This window comes from Ochotona princeps, chromosome 26, assembly GCF_030435755.1.
Source record: "Ochotona princeps isolate mOchPri1 chromosome 26, mOchPri1.hap1, whole genome shotgun sequence".
Lineage (NCBI taxonomy): Eukaryota > Metazoa > Chordata > Mammalia > Lagomorpha > Ochotonidae > Ochotona > Ochotona princeps.
The window spans coordinates 835,665-854,009 of record NC_080857.1 but is presented as its reverse complement, the minus strand read 5'-3'; the positions used below and the strand labels follow the sequence as shown (position 1 = coordinate 854,009).

Here is an 18,345-nt window from a genome sequence, read left to right as displayed (position 1 = left end):
GCTGGCGTCCTGTGCCCAGCGGGCCGACCCCCCCAGCAGTGAACGAGCATTGGGGGTCCTTGTCACGCCTGGGCGGTATGAAGACCTCTTGTGGCTCTGTCCTCCCTCCATGGAGCTGTACTTCTGCGTGACAGAGCAGGGGAATTTCCTACCAGTTTCCGGTTTGTCTTGTTCTTACCATGACAATAAACAGAGGCCCCCGGGGCAGCTCGTGACCCTGGCCGGGCGGCAGCTCTCACGTTTAGCCCGGCCTGCGCCGACGGACGCACCAGCAGAGATGAGTAGTCACCTCGCATGCTTGATCAAGCAAAGCTGAGTAATCCGGCCCACCGTGTTTATAAGTTGAACTGGTCCACTGGGGCTCGGAACTGGCCTTCCCAGCAAGTACCAGGGCGCACGGCCCTGAGCAGCCCGGAGTTCGGAGTGCATGAGGGCTGGGAAGCAGGTACTCCGACTGGAACCCCTGGGGCCTGGTGTGAGTCGGCCGCGGCTCCTGGGTAGTTTTAGCGAAGCCTCGTGGTGCTGTGTGGGCTACTGGTACGTCATCCGCTAGTCCTGAGGGGAGGCAGGGGTCAGTTCTGTCTGCTGACCCAGTGTCCAGGCTGCGGGTGGGGTGGCAGCCCCGGATCCTGCCCCCGCTGCCCCCACAGACCTCAGGATGCCCATGGCTTAGGTTCACGTTCAGCCGCAGACCCCGTCGGTGGAGACACTTGCACAGTCTCTGCCTTGGCTTCTCAGCCTGATGGGATCCGTTAGTCCTGGGTCATTTTACAGCTCCCTGTGGTGTGGTATACGTAATTTGTAGGCTGTTTGATCAAGTATTAGATCTCAAATGGGAGGAAGAATTGAACATATGTATAAATCCTTGTGAATTTTTGTTCATTTGTTGAAATTTTTAATAATATTGCAAGTTTTAAGATTTTATTTATTGGAAGGCAGATTTATAGAGAGAAGGAGATAGAAAGATCTGCCATCCACTGGTTCACTCCCCAAGAGACTGCAAGGGCCAGAGCTGCACCGATCTGAAGCCAGGAGCTAGGAGCCCTGGTCCCCTACGCAGGTGCAGCGTCCCAAGGCTTTGGGCCATTCTCAACTGCTTTTCCAGGCCACAAGCAGGGAGCTGGATGGGAAGTGGAGCTGCTGGGACTCAGACCAGTGGCCATATGGGATCCCAGCACATCCAAGGCGAGCACTTTAGCCACTGGGCTACTGCACTGGGCCCCTAATGTACAATTTTTAAGTGAATACCAGTTTGAGGGGCTGGCATGCTGACCCAGCTGGTTAATGCTCGTCTTGCAAGTGACGGCATCCCGGTTCACATCCCAGCTGCTCAGCTTCCCACCCAGCTCACTATTGTGGCCTGGGAAAGCACTGGAGGACGGCCTTGGGATCCTGCACCCGCGTGGGAGACTTGGAAGGAGCTCCTGGGTTTGGATCGGCTCAGCTCCGGCCATTGTGGCCATTTGGGGAGTATCGTAGTGGATGAAGGATCTTTTTTCTCCTTTGCTCTGTAGATCTGCCTTCTAAATAAAAATAAATAAGTCTTTAAAAGTGCCTGGAGTTTACCGGGGATGAACCACTTGCCCGTCGTCAGTGTAGAAAGTGTGGATGAGTTTGCATGTTGGTGTCTGCTCGCTCCCTGCCTGAACTGCCTGTCCCCGCCAGCAGGGGGCGCGGGAGCGAGAACAGTGTCTTGCTGTGGCTTTTCCCTGGGGCTCACTGGGCTAGGCCCCTAGGTACGGGTCAGTCCCTGAAGCAGGACTGTGAGGGTGTGGGGCGGGCTCTGTGAAGGGACGCTTTGCTGTGTGTCCTGTTGCCGTCTGAGCCATGTGCTGCCCCGTTTGTCCTTGCATGTCCGTGTCTGGGCCGCAGCCTGCAACGTGCCACTTCTCTGAGTGTGCTTAACCTGAGAGGCAAGGCCGACGAAGACCGCTCACAAGTAAGGAGCTGTCCCGGGGCCACCTGGCCTGCCGCCAGCGGGGCTCCCAAGGGCCCGAGCCCGTGGCGTAGCAGCGGGCTGCCTGAGCTCGACCCCAGGGTCCTCAGTGTTGTGAGGAAGTGAAGCCAGGGCGTGGCTAGTTAGGGAAGGTAGGCTCCACGGCTGCTGTCCACACGAGTGCGTGGCTCCCCCGTTGTCCTCATCCGCGTCCGCTTGGCTTCATGTTGCTGCCAGCCTTTGCACTCCCGGGCACCCCCGAGGCTTGGCCTGCTTCCATCTCTCACCGCGGGCCGAGGCATGGTCTCTGTGGTGCCCAGGGCACTGCACGGCTTGCCCTCGGCCACCTGGCGGCCGCCACCTTCCCCGGGAGCTTGCGAGGCTGCTGTGCAGCTCGGCCCAGTGCTCCCGGGAGCTGTGAGCCTGCTAAAGACCGGGCTCGGGTTAGAAGGAGTGGCAGAGCTGGATCTGGCAGCTGCCGACTTGCGCCCCAGGAGCTGCGGTGCTCAGGCCCAGGCCGGAGCCAGGAACTTCTTGCAGGGCCCCAACCTGGAGCATCCCAGGCCAGCAGCAGGGGCAGTGAGACGCTGGCATCGGGAAGCAGCTTTAGCTGCTGTGCCCGAGCCTCACAGTCTTGAGAGTCCCACTTCCGTGGGGCTTTGGACACGCACACGGGGGTCTTCAGACACTTGGTGGAAAATCTGTACTAAGAAAACAGTGCAGGTCGAGCAGGCTTGCCCCCGGGAAAGCTGGGGTCGCTCTCCCACCAGGGCTCTGCAGGCCCATGTGTCGGGGACCGGCTGGGGGTGCCAAGCGTAACCTTGGCCTTTGTTTTCTTATGCAGGAACGAAATAATTGCCTGGCAGACTCCAGAGCTCTGAGCGCCAGCCACACTGACTTGGGCCACTCCCACACACGCCCCTTTAGATAGTGAACCCGCCGGCTGAAGGGGCAGCTGCACCCCAGGCCCAGTCACCATCCTGCAGCCCCGGTGGCCGGAGGCAGCTGACACGCACTTGAGGCACTGTGGGACCAGACAGCAGCAGCCCGTCCTGTCGGCCCTGCTCATGGCCACCGCTGTCCTACGTGCCTGCCGCCTTCCCGCTGGGGCGCCCAGGTTGTAAGGGTGCTGTGAGGCTGCACTGACGGAGAGCTGACGCCGGGTTCTTGTACAGTAGTGCTTGGCGGTGGGCTGCACAGTTTTGCAGGGGACAGGAGACAGGAGCCACTGACCACTGGCGGCTCCTTGTCCCCTGGGCTGCCACGGTCCCAGTGTACCCCTGTGTTGCATCCGCCTGTTCACACAGCACGCAGCACAGTGGCATTTCTGAGCAGGTTCCCCAGGCTGTGACAGCAGCAAGTCCTCAACACTGCGTGCTGGGTGTTCCCCACTGAGCGGTGACCCCGCCTGGGCCCAGGGGAGCACGGGGGTGGGTAGGGACTGTAGTCTCAGGCTTGGGGGTGCGTAGGGGCCACAGACCCCGCCCACTGCGTGCTGCCCCCTGAAGGTGGGTCCCCGCAAGGACAGGGTGCTTGGAAGGTGGACAAGCCTGGGCAGGGGCCTGTGTCCCATTGGGCCTGCTGCCTGCGTATGGGTGCCAGGAAGGCGCATGGAGGGGGCTTCCTGCTGCAGCAGGCTGTGCCAGGGACACGGCTCTGGGCCCTGCGGGGTTTGTTAGCAGGGGTGGAAGGTGAGCCTGAACAGCTAGCTGGCAGTGACGGAGTGCCCACAGGGACTCCAGGACGGTGGGCGTCAGGCAATGCTGGCTTAGGTCTTCACTGCTGGTGGGATTCAGCTACTTTTCTGGAACTGGAAAGCTGCTGAGAAGACAGCTGGAACTCGAGACCCAGTACACATGTTTGTGCTAAAAGCCACACTCTGCACTTTGCAGGAGGAATTTCCTTGGGTCTGTTACGTGGGTATTGCACTTGAACTGCTGGGTGGTGGTCTGCAGCATCCTTATCCATTACGTGTGGGAGGGAGGGGGGCTTCTCGAGTGGCCCCGCACAGCGCAGAGCAGAGCTGGCACACTGGGCCAGGGCAGCTGTCACAGGCACAGCGCGGAGCAGAGCTGGCACACTGGGCCAGGGCAGCTGCCACAGGCACACTGCGTGGCCTCAGTCTGCTGAAGGACACCCCTGGAAAACCATCCGGGCCAGTTGATAAAATAAAATGCTTTATTTCCTGCTGTGCGAGTCGCTGCTGTTTGCAGAGGCCACTGGCTGAAGGCCACCCTTGCTCAGGCTGACACACGGCCTGAGAATCGGCAGAGCTCAGCGTGGCGTCGGGGGTCCCACTCTCCAGTTGGGGGTGCGGTGGGGGAGACAGCCACTGGACCCCACCTGAAAGTAGTGCCTGGCATGTAGCACGCGCGGTATCCATCATCCAGGGGCTGAGGGCTGGGCCTGCAAGGAGCTGGGGTGACCCCACCGTGTCCGCAGCATGCTAAGTGCTGGAGGTGACCCCCTGACCTCACTCAGCAGAGTGCCTGTCTGGTGGCTACAGTCCTGCCTGGGGTGGGTGGGTGCATGCTTCCACCAGCCACGCGCGCCCAGGGACATCCCTGATCACTGCCACAGCGAGACGCAAGGTGTGCCCCGCACCCCTTCCAAACTGATGGTGTAGGCACAGGAGGAGGGTGGCAAGTGAGGGGCAGACAGCACCCGCAGGCTCCGAGCCGGGCGGCCGGGCATGGCTTCCTCTCCGTGGAACCTCTCGGCCACAAGCCTCACGAGCAGCTGGTTGGCCCAGGCCAGGCCGAGTGCTGGGCACACGTGGTTGCCACCCGAGCTGTCAGAGTAGAAACCAGCCTGATGCCCGTGGATGTGGGCGCCCACCTGCCCACCTGCCCTTCTGGGCCCCAAGCCACTCCTCACTCACCCCTGTGGTCCCCATGCCATGCTCTGTTCCTCCAGCGTGTCTGTCACCTGTAAGAGCGACGTCAGGGCCAGCTCCTGAGGCCTGCCCCCCGCCCGCCCCCCGCCCGCCCGCAGGCTCACCTGGTTGACACACAGCACAGGGCTCTGAAAGGTGTGGCTCAGCCGCCGCAGCGCTGCGCCCAGTGACTGCAGACGCCTGGCCCTGGGTGCCGAGGCCCCCACATCGAACTCACAGCGGAAGGGGGCTGCCACCGAATCAATGACCACCAGGCGGGCCATGCCCCGGGCCAGGAGGACAGGGAGCTTGCGTGTCACACACTCCAGCAAGGTGTCCTGTGGGGGAGGAGAGGGGTCGTGGCCCGTGCTGGCCCCTGGCCTCACAGCTCGGACGTGAGCTCCCACCGGCTCCGTCACCGCCGGCTGTGCCCACACTGCCCTTGCCAGAGGCAGCCTCCAGCCTGACGCCTGCTGCCCGCCTTGGGGCCCAGCGTCCACAGCTGCAAACTCGGGCTCATGTTCTGGTATGCTCCGCGTTCTCGGACTGTCCCCAGCCCTGGCTCAGAGCCCGCGGTGGGTGCCGAAGCTGCAGACCCCTGCAGCAGTGTCGCCACGCTGACCAGCAGCCGCCGTGATGGCCAGGCCATTCTGCAGGGCAGCACTGGCTGGGGGCCCCAGGACAGTGCTGGGTCCTGCTGGGCAGGGCTGGGTGCTCCTGGGTTCCGTGGTCTGCAACCAAGCGGCCGTGACATCCAGGGCCCAGACTAAGGGACATTCCGTGTGCTTCGTCCCCAGGGCGTCCCTGGCCGAGCCTGTGTGCGTGGACGACCTCGGCAGCCTGGAAGACGCCAGCACTAATGTGAGTGGCCCAGCCTCAGCCTTGGTGGCCCCACGGCAGTGCCCTGCAGGCCAGGGCCTCCCTGGGCAGCAGAGGGGGAACCCCACCTGCCCACCAGCCTGCCCTGCCTGAGCTGCCCCAGGGAGCGCCTGACCCACAGCCTTCTCTTGCAGTGAGCCTGGCCCGGCCTGTCCTAGAATGCTGCTCACACTTCTGCGCGTGGCCTGGAGCCGGCCCCATGACTGCCGGGGTGCGGCGGAGGGCCTGGAGCTAGAGCGACGCGCTGGCGTTGTAGCCACAGCGCACACGCCGTGGGCGAGGAGCCCACTACAGGCGCTTGTTGGGCGGTGACGCAGGGCCCTGGTGCTCTAAGGACCGCTGTGGACATGGCGGCGCCCTGCCTGCAGACCCGGGCACAGTCCACCTCTGCTTCGCTCTGGGCTCTTCCTATTGTGTGTGATAATGTATTTTACTGTACATTTTTTAAAGATTAAAAGTTGATATGCCGTATCCTTTACTGGAGTGTGCTGTAACTGGAGGAACTGTCCGTGGCAGCCCCAGCCAACGCCCCGGGGCCCTGGCACACCATTTGTCTCCACATCTGCCACTTCCACCAGCTTCCATAGCAGCTTGCCTTGCAGCCACGGCACCTGTCCTGCCTGTGGGAACAGGCCCAGCCTCCCCAGGGTTCAGGACCGGGTCTGGGTCCCATAGATGCCCATTCGTGGGGAGGCTCTGCTGGGGGTGGTGCCCAGAGTTCCCATGCTTACCGGCCCGCAGGAGTGGTGCCCAGGGGCCGGTGGCAGGCGGGCATTGGCAGTGCAAGCTCCCTGCACTAGGACACGGCTGCAGAGCAGGGCCCCCGCTCCCTGCCTGGAAGTGACGGGGCCTGGGAACGACTGGTCCGAGGGCCGTGCAGCTGTCTGCCCCGGACCACCCTCCCTTCTGCTCGGCTCCTCTCCTCCCATGCCTGTCCTGGGCAGGAGCCATGCCCGCCTGCTGTGCCACCCTCACCACATCCGCGGCATGCTCCACAAAGATCTGGCTGCCAAACCGGATCTTCCTGACCACGTCCGCGGGGACGTCGGTGCGCAGCTGGGCCTGCTGGGGGATGAGCTGCTGCAGCCGTCTGTCGGGGAAGGTGTCCTCCGTGCAGATATACACAGCACCTGGGCACAAGCACCTGCTGAGCCGTTCACTCCCCTGCATGGAATGTTCTAGAACGCCCAGTTCTGCCTCCTCTTCCCTCAGTTCAGGAGATGGGGACAGCAGACGTGCAGAGGACAGGCCGCGTGGGGCGGGGGGGCACTCACCGGCCTCCAGGCCTCCGTAGCGCTGGGGGAACTGCACAGCCAGGCAGAGCTGCAGGGCCAGCTGGGTCTTCCCTGCTGAGCTGCGGCCAGCCAGCTCGGTGATCCCGTCCAGGGGCAGACCGCCGCGGAGGAAGCTATCCAGCACCGGGCAGCCCAGACTCAGGCGCCGGTGCCGCACAGGGAGGCTCTGCTGGTGGCGGTGCAGGTGCAGCGCTGTGGGTGGGGTGTCAGGCAAGGCTCGCAGCTGTCTGGGTCCCTGTCCCCAGGACAGAGATCCCCACAGCCCCGCCTCCCTGTCCACGGCCTCTGCAGAAAGGTGGGTGGCTGCAAATGGGCCTTGTACCCCTTGCCCAAGAGGAGCTGGGACACACGTGTCCCCACACCCACAAGGACCCAGCCCGGCAGCCTGCTGAGACGCAGGGGCAGCGAGCTGGCTGGCCCAGTGTATGGGGCTCGGGAGCCTCAGTGCACACTCGGCCCTGGAGGCCCCAGAACCCCAGGGCTGGCACTACCCAGGACACAGGCACGGCAGGCTGCCAGGGCAGAGGCCCTGGCATGGGGTAGCACTTCACGCACTGGCTCCCCCCCGGGGAGGGGGTGCCTGGCCCTAGAGCTGGTGTCCCTTGGCCTTGGCCCAAGAACGCAACCAAGGAGCAAGGGCTGCCTGAGGCCACCGCCCACCACCTCTGTGCAAGTGCAGTTGCACCCAGGGCAGAAGGACGCGGCGTCCACGCAGCACACGGCCGCAGCAGGGGGAAGCGGCGTCCACGCAGCTGTGATGGCCCACCTGTCAGGACTTCGCTGCCGCGCAGGCGCAAGGAGGCAGCCTTGAGCAGGTGCTGGACGTCAGGACTGGACAGGGCGGTCAGCCTCTGCAGGTCGGGTCCAGAGAAGCGCAGAACCTCCTGGACAGAGGTCAGTTTGGCTGAAATGACAGGTGACAGGCGGGCTGGGATCGCCTCACCCTCCCTGCAAGCCCTTGCCAAGTCCTGGTTGTCACAGGACGCACAGGTCCACAGCGAGGGCAGGCAGGTGGGGGTCCGCCGCAGGTGCCAGGAGCTCTGGCCCCCGAGGGGCTGGCTGGGGCAGGGGCGCAGGCCGGCCTGCACGGCGCACCCACCTCTCCGGAGCGCAGCCATGATCCGGGGGTGCAGGTCCAGCTGCTCCAAGTCCATGTCTCCAGGCACCCCGGGTCTGCGTCCCGCCGAGCCGCCCCTCCGGGTGTGGCCGGGGGTCCTGAGGGGCGTGTGCGGGCTCCGGGGGCTGCGGCAGGGCTCCCGGCGAGGCCCGGCCCCGCGCGCCGTGGACACCCTGGGACGCGCACCCGGCCTGACGGCGGCTGCCTGGGGAAGCGGGGTGCGCGGCAGCCGGCAAGGGCCGGGAGGCAGCCCAGTCCGGGCACTCACCGCCGGCTGGGCCACCCGCAGGCCCAGGCCTCTCCGGCCAGGCCGGCCGCCCGGCGCCCCTCGGCCGCCCTGCCCGCGGGCGCTGACCCGCCCCTCTTGGCTTCATCTCCCGACGAGCGCTGGGCACGGGCTACGCCAATCAGAGGCGGCGCGAGGCCTACGTGGCTGACAAACTGGCCAATGCAAAGGCTCAGCCCCCGGGACCGCCCTCGCAGTCGATTGGTAACCGGTCAGACTGGCGGCGGAGGTGTCCTGGTCTGGATTGGCGCAGGCAGCGGTAGGGCGGGGCCACGGCGCCGATTGGTCCGAGCTGCAGGCCTGGCGCGGCGATTGGGCGGTGGGCGGGGCGGCTGGACGGGACGGGCAGCTGGGGCGGCCGGGCAGCGCCATGGCCTCCGGGGTGGCCGCGCGCCGCGACGCCAAGAAGCTGGTGCGCTCGCCCAGCGGGCTGCGCATGGTGCCCGAGCACCGCGCCCTCGGGAGCCCGTTCGTCCTGGAGGAGCCGCCGTGGGTCCCGGACAAGGAGGTACGTCGGCGGGCCCGGCCCTGCGCCCTGCAGGCTGACGGACCGCGCGCCCCGCCCGTGTCCCCTCCTTGACGGGAGTAAATAAGTTCGGGAACAGCTATTTTAAAACTTTCAAAAAGCGGGCGACTTGTGTCAGTGGTGGCGCTGCGTCCCGCGGTCCTCCGTGGCTGCTGGGAGGAGGCGCACCCAGAACCCCCAGAGCCGCACGGCAGGGGGACGGGGGACGTGGTGCGGGTGCAGGGGACGGGGTGCGGGGACCTGGTGCGGGTGCAGGCGGCAGCAGGCACCGCGCCCTGAGCTGCTCAGGTGGCAGGGACGAGCCCTTCAGCCGGGGCTGTGTGGGTGGGGCGAGGACTGGGTGCGGGGACTCAGGTGGAGCTGCCCGGAGCCTGCCCGGTGCACCTGCGGGCCGGGCATGCTGTGAACAGTGACAGGAACCGCAGCAGGGCCTTCCTGGGTCCCGGTGGACGCCGGCAGGGCTGTGGGCTGGCTGCCCGCTGGGGCTCCCCACCTCCAGCCCGTGCTGGACCTGCCCTGCAAGAAGCGGGCACCTCAGCAAGGGCTGTGGGTGCTTTAGCTGGGAAATGCCCTGTTGGTTCCTTCATTAGCGAGTTAAGCCGTTTTAAAGAAGATTAATTTACTTTTTAAATTGAAAGACTTACAGGGCCCGGTGGCGTGGCCTAGTGGCTAAAGTCCTTGCCTTGAACGCCCCGGGATCCCATATGGGCGCCGGTTCTAATCCCGGCAGCTCCACTTCCCATCCAGCTCCCTGCTTGTGGCCTGGGAAAGCAGTCGAGGACGGCGCAAAGCCTTGGGACCCTGCACCCGTGTGGGAGACTCGGAAGAGGTTCCAGGTTCCCAGCTTCAGATCGGCGCGCACCGGCCCGTTGCGGCTCACTTGGGGAGTGAATCATCGGACGGAAGATCTTCCTCTCTGTCTCTCCTCCTCTGTGTATATCTGACTTTGTAATAAAAATAAATCTTTAAAAAAAAAAGATTTACAGATAGGAAGAGAGAAAGAGAAAAAGATCTTCCATCCGATGATTCACTCCCCAAGTGACTGCAATGGTTGAGCCGACCCGAAGCCAGGAGAGCTTCTTCCAGGTCTCCCACGCGGGTGCAGGGTCCCGAGGCTTTGGGCCGTCCTCGACTGCTTTCCCAGGCCACAGTCAGGGAGCAGGATGGGAAGTGGCGCAGCCAGGATTAGAACCTGCGCCCATGAGGGATGCTGGTTAAGCGAGCGCTGCCTCCCTGTGCCCATGGCCTCTCACCTGCCTGGCCCTGGCACGCTCCCGGAGGCCTTTTCACACCATTGTCCATGGGACCTGCCGTCTAGGCAGTGAGGCCGCTGCCCGCCTGTTGCCATGACCAGCCCTTGGCTGCCCTTTCCATGTCCCGTCTGGCCCTGAAGGGGTCAGTGAGTAGACATTGCTGTGCAGGTGGATGCGGGTGGGGCCTGCTGTCTGTCCCGCCACCAAGTGTCAAGCCCTGGCTGGGGACAGTCCAGCTCTGTGGCCCCGGGCCGGCCTCGCATCTCCCCTCTTGCCTGGGGCTCTGGCAGGGCTGGTTGTGATGTCAGGTCTGGGTGGTGGAAATGGAAATGGATGAATTACTCTCGGGGCTGAGCAGACCCTCTGCCCTAATAGCTGCTTCCCAGCGAGGCGTCAGCTGTGTGCCTGGTCTGTGTGCATGGCTCCACCATGGCTGGGGTTCATTCTTCTTTTTCTTAAGGATTTATTTGTTCTAGGATCAGCATGGTGGTCTAACAGGCTAATCCTCTACCTGCAGGCGCTGGCATCCCACGTGGGTGCTGGTTCGTGTCCTGGCTATGCCACTTCCCATCCAGCTCCCTGCTTGTGGCCTGACAGGGGAGGACGGCCCAAAGCCTCGGGACCCTGCACCCGCGTGGGGGACCTGGAAGAGGCTCCTGGCTCCTGGCTGTTGCAGCCACGTGGGGGACCTGGAAGAGGCTCCTGGCTCCTGGCTCGGGGATCGGCTCATGTTGGTTCTTGCCACCATTTGGAGAGTGAACCAGTGCATGAAGATCTGTCTCCTCCTCTCTGATAATTACGGAGAGAAGGAGAGCAGAAAAAGGGCTTTTCCATCTGCTGGTGACTCCCCAGACAGGAAGTGCAGGAGCCAGGACTTGAACCAGTGGCTGTGTGGGATGCCGGCTCTTGCAGACAGAGGACTAGCTTGTTGAACCACTAGGCTCTGTCCTAATAAGCTTACTGGTTAGTGACGGTAATGAGACAGTCATGAAGAGTAAAAAACTTTCAGAATCACTTAAACATTTGGAGCAAATTTAAATTCTTGATGTGGTCCTATTTTTAGAAGTTGCTTTTCAGTTTGCTTAAGAACAAACTGTAAGAGAATGAAAGATAAGCAGTTCTTTTTTAGCCTGGCACTTAGGGGGTGTGTGTGCAGGGAGCAGGCGCCTCCACTGTGTGTGTGTGTGTGTGTGTGTGTGTGTGTGTGTGCGCGCAGGGAGCAGGCTCCTCCACTCTGTGTGTGTGTGTGTGTGTGCGCAGGGAGCAGGCTCCTCCACTCTGTGTGTGTGTGTGTGTGTGCGCAGGGAGCAGGCTCCTCCACTGTGTGTGTGTGTGTGTGTGTGTGTGTGTGCGCAGGGAGCAGGCTCCTCCACTCTGTGTGTGTGTGTGTGTGTGCGCAGGGAGCAGGCTCCTCCACTGTGTGTGTGTGTGTGTGTGTGTGTGTGTGCGCAGGGAGCAGGCTCCTCCACTCTGTGTGTGTGTGTGTGTGTGCGCAGGGAGCAGGCTCTTCCACTCAGTGTGTGTGTGTGTGTGTGTGTGTGTGTGCGCAGGGAGCAGGCTCCTCCACTCTGTGTGTGTGTGTGTGTGTGCGCAGGGAGCAGGCTCTTCCACTCAGTGTGTGTGTGTGTGTGTGTGTGTGTGTGCGCAGGGAGCAGGCTCCTCCACTCTGTGTGTGTGTGTGTGTGTGCGCAGGGAGCAGGCTCCTCCACTGTGTGTGTGTGTGTGTGTGTGTGTGCGCGCAGGGAGCAGGCTCCTCCACTGTGTGTGTGTGTGTGTGTGCGCAGGGAGCAGGCTCCTCCACTCTGTGTGTGTGTGTGTGTGTGCGCAGGGAGCAGGCTCTTCCACTCAGTGTGTGTGTGTGTGTGTGTGTGTGTGCGCAGGGAGCAGGCTCCTCCACTGTGTGTGTGTGTGTGTGTGCGCGTGCGCAGGGAGCAGGCTCCTCCACTCTGTGTGTGTGTGTGTGTGTGCGTGCGCAGGGAGCAGGCTCCTCCACTCTGTGTGTGTGTGTGTGTGTGTGTGTGTGCGCAGGGAGCAGGCTCCTCCACTCTGTGTGTGTGTGTGTGTGTGCGTGCGCAGGGAGCAGGCTCCTCCACTCTGTGTGTGTGTGTGTGTGCAGGGAGCAGGCTCCTCCACTCAGTGTGTGTGTGCGCGCGCAGGAAGCACACCCCTCCTCTATGTGGTGCTTCTTCTCTGGCTGCCCCGGGGAAGGATTCACTGCCGTTGGGCCCAGCGCACTTTGGGTATCCCTACAGTGTCTGCTCCAATGGCTTCTGGTGGCTTCTGTCGCTGGGAGGGCGCGGTATGGACCAGTACTTGGCAGAAGGCACTGTGGTGCAGGGACCGGGCCGGGGTGGAGGACCAGGCCTGGTCTCCAGTGCAGACAGCAGTTGAATTGCTGGAGGAGATGAGACGATCTGGAATCTGGGGTATAGCCAGCCGGGACCTGCTCTCGAGTGGGCAAGCGCCTGTGTGGGGGGCTGTCCCCACAGGTGGCAGTGCCGGCCTTGTCATGGCGGCAGAGGCCAGCCTGGGAGCTTCAGGCCTTTGAGTGATGTGGTCCTGCTGGCTGCTGGAGGCAGACGCTGGCAGGCGTGACTGGGACGATCTGCAGGGAGGCGAGAGGCTGCGCCAGACAGTGGGTGCCAGTACCTGGAGGCAGTCAGGGCCGGGCGGGCGCTTCCCAGAAGCTGGCAAGGCTGGCGGCAGCTGTGGCCCATGAATGAACGTTTTCCTGTGGCCTGGCTCCCCTGGGGACGGGCGTGTGGGTGTGGTCTGGGCTGACCTGGGTCTATGTGCCAACTGCACGACCACTCACCGTGGTGGCTGAAGGCCCAGGGCCGCCTGCAGGTCTTTCTTGTCCCAGCTCAATCAGGCAGCTGGTGTGGACAGTGGGCGCTGCCAGTGTGGACGCACGGTCCTGCGCCTGGCCTGGCTCTCCTTAGGGTCTCCAGCCCATGGTGCCCAGAAGGTGGGCACAGGCTGTGCTGGCAGGGTTTGGTTTTGTCTGGGCATTGCTGAGATGCTCTGTGGGGTTCTGAGGTTGGCTGGAGACAGCGCCCTGGCCTGCTGGGCATACAGATGGGCCAGCCATGGGGGGCCGGTGGCTGGGCCAGGTCAGGGCCTGCTTGGCGTGCACTGGATGAAGTGAGCCCCCAGGGCCACTGCCTTGAGCCCTGCACCCTGTCCACGCATGTGAGGCCAGAAGGTCCAGCGTCCCCACCCGGCATCTTCCGGGTTGGAGGCACACACTCATGGACCCCACATAGCCTTGTCAAACACAGGGCTCCTCCTCTATGCAAACCTGTTTTCATCTGTGAAGCAGCCATCTTGGGCCAGTTACAAACACATGTGTCTTTGGAAGGCGGTGTGACGAGGCAACCTGCCATCGGCTGACTTGCTCCCCAGACGCCAGGTCTGGGTCCGGCTGAAGCCAGGAGCCTGGAGTTCCATGTGGGTTTCCATGTGGGTGCAGGGCCCAGGCACACGGGCCAGTCCCCCTCCACTGCTGTCCCAGGGCTGTTGGCGGGAGCCAAGGGCTGCCCTGGAGAGGATTCCTGGCCTGCGTGCTCATCCCACAGCTGGACTAAGGTTGCAGCAGCAGGCCTGGCCTGGAGAGCAGCGTCCAGCTCCGCAGGCCCCACTGAGGTGTCCCTGTGGCGAGTGATGTGCCTGTCTCTCCTCCTAGTGCCCACGATGCATGCAGTGCGACATCAAGTTTGACTTCATCACCAGGAAGGTGAACTGAGGCCGCAGCGGGGGCAGTGGGGCACAGCTGGGCTGGGCCTGAGCGGGGGGGAACACTCCCTGGGGGGCTGGGCCTCACTGCCCTGCCCCCCAGCACCACTGCCGTCGCTGCGGGAGGTGCTTCTGTGACAGGTGCTGCAGCCAGAAGGTGCCGCTGCGCCGCATGTGCTTCGTGGACCCCGTGCGGCAGTGCGCGGCCTGCGCCCTGGTCTCCCACAGGGAGGCCGAGTTCTACGACAAGCAGCTCAAGGTGCTGCTGAGCGGTGAGCCAGTCCCCTGGGCGGGCAGCCTCTGCCGGGGCACGGAGGCAGCCCCACCCCGTCCTCATGGTGTCTTGGTCCCCAAGGAGCCACCTTCCTGGTCACTTTTGGAAACTCAGAGAAGCCGGAAACCATGGTCTGTCGTCTGTCCAGCAACCAGAGGTGAGTGTGGGTGCCAGTGCCCATGGTGCCCACCAGTGGCCCCCGTGCCTACTGAGCCCGGCCTTGTGTGCAGGTACCTGCTGCTGGACGGGGACAGCCACCGTGAGGTTGAGATTGCACACGTGTCCACCGTGCGGACCCTCGCTGAAGGCTTCCCCCCAGGTGAGCAGACGGAGCCGCGGCCCCTCGAGGGGCGTGCTGGACCCCCAGTGCTGTCTGTCTCGGTAGCTTCCTGGCTAGAGGGCGCCCGACCGTGGCCTCCTGGGCTGCCCGCTGCCCTCCCCGGCACACTGTGCTCACCCTCCACTGCTGCCCGTGGGAAGCTCACGTGGGCGATTTCAGAGACGCCGTGCAATGTTTGGGAGCATAGAGCCTGAGTGCCGCCTGAGGGGTGGAGGGTGCTGGCAGCACTAGGTACCTCTCGCCACACGGTGCTGCCCCAGTGGCTGCCCAGCCCCACAGGCACTGGTTAAAGGTGCCTGGTGCCCAGGAAGGGTCAGCCTCGGGGACCCCTTAGGTGGTCTCTTCCTGAGCCTGGACACGTAGCCCTTCCGGCTGTGGCCTCCGTGTATCCCAGCTGTCCCCAGCTGTGCTGCCAGCCCATGGACTGTGGACACGGTGTGCCTGTTCACACCAGTGTGGGTGGTTCCAGGAGCCTGTCTCCCCACTCTACCCAGTGTTTCCTGGCACTAGAACTGCCAGCTGGGCCTGAGGCCTGTCCTGCCCCCAGCCTAGTGGGGCCGTCGCAGCACAGGGGTTCCAAGGTGGGGGAGCCCAGGCCGGCCTGCTGTGGCCAGAGTCCCTGCAGAGCCTGCCAGCTCCGGCCCTGCACTCGCCAGCCCTGGCTTCCGCCCAGACCCATGTGACTGAGGACTGCTCTCAAAGTGCCGTTTTCCTTCCTGGCATTGAGTTCGAACGGCAGTGGGCAAGGCCACGGGCAGGCCATCCTTGGGCAGCTGCTGGAAGCAGCACCCAGCCACAGCCTTGGTGGCATCCGAGGTTGTTGTGGCTTCTGGGGTTGCTGGCCTTAGCGTGGCATGGCTGGGGCCTCTGACCTCGAGGTGTGTGGCTACAGTGGGAGTGGCCCCAGGCTCTTGCCAGCCCCACTGGGGGTGTGTGGCATTCAGGGGATGCCCGCCTGAGCCTCTCATGGACTGAGCAGTGGCATGGCTCTGTCTGCCCAGGCTTCGGGCCCTGTGGCATTCTCAGGGCCAGGGATTCACGTGTACCGCCCTGTCCTGCAGGAGCCAGCGCACGGGCCACAGGCATGTCCCTGCAGTACACGGTGCCAGGAGAGGCGTGTGTGACCCAGCTGACGCTGATGGCAGGGGAGGACTCGAGTGCCAGCAGGAGGCAGGCAGTGGCCTGGCTGGCAGCCATGCACAAGGTATCATGGCCGGCGGGGGCTCTTGCCTCCAAGCAACAGCTCCTCTTGTCTGGCCGAGTGGGGGGTGCCTGGCCGCAGGCTGGGCCGTGACAGATGTAGCAGTGGGCATGCCTGCCAGGTAACGCCCAGTCCCCCTACAGGCCGCCAAACTACTGCATGAGTCCCGGGAGCAGTGACCCCGACGTGAGCCAAGCCTGCACTCCGGGGTGACACGAGCCGCAGCCTCCTGGGCGGGACCACAGGGCTGCGCCGGCTGCCCCAGGAGTCAGTGTGCTCCCAGGGTTCCAAGGAGGCTCCAGCCCGAGCAGTGTCCACACGGGCCACTGCTGCCTCGCTCCAGAAGCGGCGTCAGCTTCCTCCTCCCCACACACTGTGTCCTGTGTGTGGTGCTTTACCATTAAATCCATTTGCAAAGCCCGGGTCAGGCTCGCCTCCATCTGCTGTGGTTGTTCCTAGAACATAATGTGCAGCCACAGGGCCAGACGGCACACAGGAGGTCTATACCCAAGACTCACAGGGAGACACAGCCTGGGTCCTGTGTTTAATGGGAAGAGCATTCCAGCACATTCTGGTAGGTTCAAACCATCTAGCTAAAACCACTTTTGGTATATAAAAGCCCGGACAAGCACACCAGCCTGCAGCAGCACCCTGCTCGCTGCCAGCCAGAACAGAGAAGGTGGGACAGCCTGAGGGGTGGCCCCGCTCTGCTCTCCTTCGCCTGTGGCCGGCCCCCACCTGGCTGTGCTTGGGCGCCCAGAGGAGACGGAAGTGTCCTGGGGCACTGGGCCAGTGCAGGCAGCCGCAGGTGGTCATGTAGGGTGGCCAGGGGCCACGGCTCCTTTGGTGACGGCAGGAGTCAGCACTCTGGGGGTAGGGAGTGGGGTAACACCTACCATGGGGCCAGATCGGGGAGGTGTTGGAAAGCTGGGTGTTTATTTAGATTTACAATAATTGGCAAACTCCAGTCTCTCCAAGTTATGGGCTGGTGGGGGCCAGGCCTCACCAGCAGCTAGTGGCAGAGTGGATGCCGCCCTCGCTGGCGACCCTGCTGTGCCCTCCAGCAGGCTTCAGGCTAGCGTCCGCTGCCGGGGCTTGATGCGCGGATACAGCTGGGTACAGATAGGTGGAGATGTGTCAAGAGTGGACACTAGGCGCCCCAAGATTCTTCCTGCCCCCTTAAAACCAGGGTCCGGCCAGCCCGCCAGGTTGTCACCTCCCTTCCTTGCCAGGGTCCCCCCGGGCCTCAGGTGTGCTTACCCCCAGCAGGTTCTTGGGCACGTAGCCCTCCCGGTCCCCGAAGCGAGCCCACCACCACTCGGTCTCACTCTCGTCCTTGCGCCTCAGGATGGTGAGGGCGTCCCCTTCGTGAAAGGACAGCTCGTCGCTATTCTGGGCCTCGTAGTCCCACAGGGCGTAGACTGCACCCCTGTTCATCACGCCCAGCTTCTCCTGAACACCTGAGGCCAGACAGCACAGGGGGCTCAGCTGGGGGAGCCCCAGTTCTGGCTGCTGCGTCACTGTGGCCTGGGCCCGAGGTGAACAGTCCCTGATCAGCCAGCCACAGGCTGCCAGGGGCGCCCCAGGGTGGCCCTCGGGTCCCCCCACCACACGGGTGTGTGCCCTGCGGGGCCCAGTGGCTTGGAGGGCCTCGCCCGGCAGCCTCAGCTGGCCCTGCCCCTGCAGGTGCCCAGGCTCTGTCTGGCATGAGCAGCTTGTGGCCGCCGAGCACACCCCCTCAGCGCCCGGCCCTGCGCCCGCCCGCCCGCACCGTAGAGGAACTGGGAGCACTGCAGGTAGCCCTCCTCCATCTCCTCGCACTTGTCTGCTGCCGTCTCCACGTCGCTGATGGTGGACGCGAAGATGGCCGCGCCGCTCTCCACCAGCTGCGTGCACAGGCGCACACTGTTACAGGACGCGGCGCAGTGCAGCGGGGTCCTGCAGGCAGAGCGGACAAGGGAGGGGAAGGCAACGACTGGCAGGGACACTCGCTTGGGCGCCAAGGGAGGAGAGTGGAAAGCTGCACTGGTGCTCCCGTGGCCGTGCACCCTGCCCACCCCTGCCCACCCCGCCCACCCCTGCCCACCCTGCCCACCCCTGCCCTGCCCTCACCAGCCATCGCTGTCAGCGGCATTGACGTTGACCCCGAAGTCCAGCAGGAACTTGACGATGTGGTGGTGGCCTGCACAGACAGCATTGTGTAGCGGGGTGATGCCTTCGTCGTTGGGCTTGCTGGGGTCCTCCACCTAGGACACAGGACACGGGACCCATGAGGGCCTGCCCAGACCCGGGCACCAGTGTGGGGCCCGCAGCTCACCTCATAGATGACCCTCTGAACCAGGTCGAACTCCCCTTCCAGGGACGCGTCCAGGAGCAGGGCCAGGGGGTTGAAGCGCACACGCAGCCCGTGGCCAGTGCGCTCCGAGTTGGGCTTCTTCAGGTTGGTCCGCTTGCCCTGTGGTTGGGGAGGAGGGAGTGCTGACCATGGCGGGCAAGGGCAGCCTGCTGCTTCCCAGACCACCGGGCAAGAATAACAGGCTCCACTGTCGCTGGGCCAGCCGCCCCCACAGCAGCCCAGGACAGGGCAGTGATGCCCCCTCCCCTGGCAGGAAGCCGTGCTCACAACCC

At 63.9% G+C, this 18,345-nt stretch overlaps 4 protein-coding genes across 9 annotated transcripts in view; 2 read left to right on the top strand and 2 right to left on the bottom strand.

Annotated features, from left to right (window-relative positions):
- The window catches only part of KLC1 (kinesin light chain 1), a 31,847-nt gene extending 25,926 nt beyond the window's left edge, over nt 1–5,921 (top strand). For 2 of the 6 annotated variants that reach the window (XM_058655478.1, XM_058655476.1), the window contains exons 15-16: nt 5,609–5,672; nt 5,825–5,921. In XM_058655478.1, coding sequence (XP_058511461.1) covers nt 5,609–5,672; nt 5,825–5,827 — 67 coding nt within the window. In that variant the 3' untranslated portion in view covers nt 5,828–5,921. Of the gene's footprint in view, nt 1–1,872; nt 1,940–2,780; nt 3,042–5,608; nt 5,673–5,824 lie in introns of those variants that run through there. The other 4 variants (XM_058655474.1, XM_058655475.1, XM_058655473.1 and 1 more) reach the window with 4 other exon arrangements.
- XRCC3 (X-ray repair cross complementing 3) lies at nt 4,585–8,331 on the bottom strand. Its single transcript, XM_058655494.1, has 6 exons — nt 8,085–8,331; nt 7,752–7,889; nt 6,965–7,177; nt 6,666–6,820; nt 4,937–5,149; nt 4,585–4,864 (listed from the first exon to the last, which is right to left on the bottom strand). Exons 1-6 carry the CDS (start codon nt 8,137–8,139, stop codon nt 4,814–4,816), a joined length of 825 nt encoding a protein of 274 aa, XP_058511477.1. The 5' UTR covers nt 8,140–8,331; the 3' UTR covers nt 4,585–4,813.
- Nucleotides 8,332–8,716: 385 nt separating this feature from the next.
- On the top strand, nt 8,717–16,139 carry ZFYVE21 (zinc finger FYVE-type containing 21). The gene is made up of 7 exons (XM_004584269.2): nt 8,717–8,896; nt 13,853–13,903; nt 14,006–14,174; nt 14,258–14,333; nt 14,407–14,495; nt 15,578–15,720; nt 15,861–16,139. The coding sequence occupies exons 1-7, from the start codon at nt 8,759–8,761 to the stop codon at nt 15,894–15,896; spliced, it is 702 nt and encodes a 233-aa protein (XP_004584326.2). The 5' UTR covers nt 8,717–8,758; the 3' UTR covers nt 15,897–16,139.
- A 574-nt stretch (nt 16,140–16,713) lies between these two features.
- PPP1R13B (protein phosphatase 1 regulatory subunit 13B) overlaps nt 16,714–18,345 on the bottom strand; it is a 41,533-nt gene continuing 39,901 nt past the window's right edge. The window contains exons 13-17 of the mRNA XM_058655291.1: nt 18,035–18,172; nt 17,830–17,963; nt 17,489–17,655; nt 16,978–17,177; nt 16,714–16,829 (exon numbers count right to left, since the gene is read on the bottom strand). Of these exons, the coding sequence (XP_058511274.1) occupies nt 16,788–16,829; nt 16,978–17,177; nt 17,489–17,655; nt 17,830–17,963; nt 18,035–18,172 (681 nt within the window). The 3' untranslated portion in view covers nt 16,714–16,787. The remainder of the gene's footprint in view (nt 16,830–16,977; nt 17,178–17,488; nt 17,656–17,829; nt 17,964–18,034; nt 18,173–18,345) is intronic.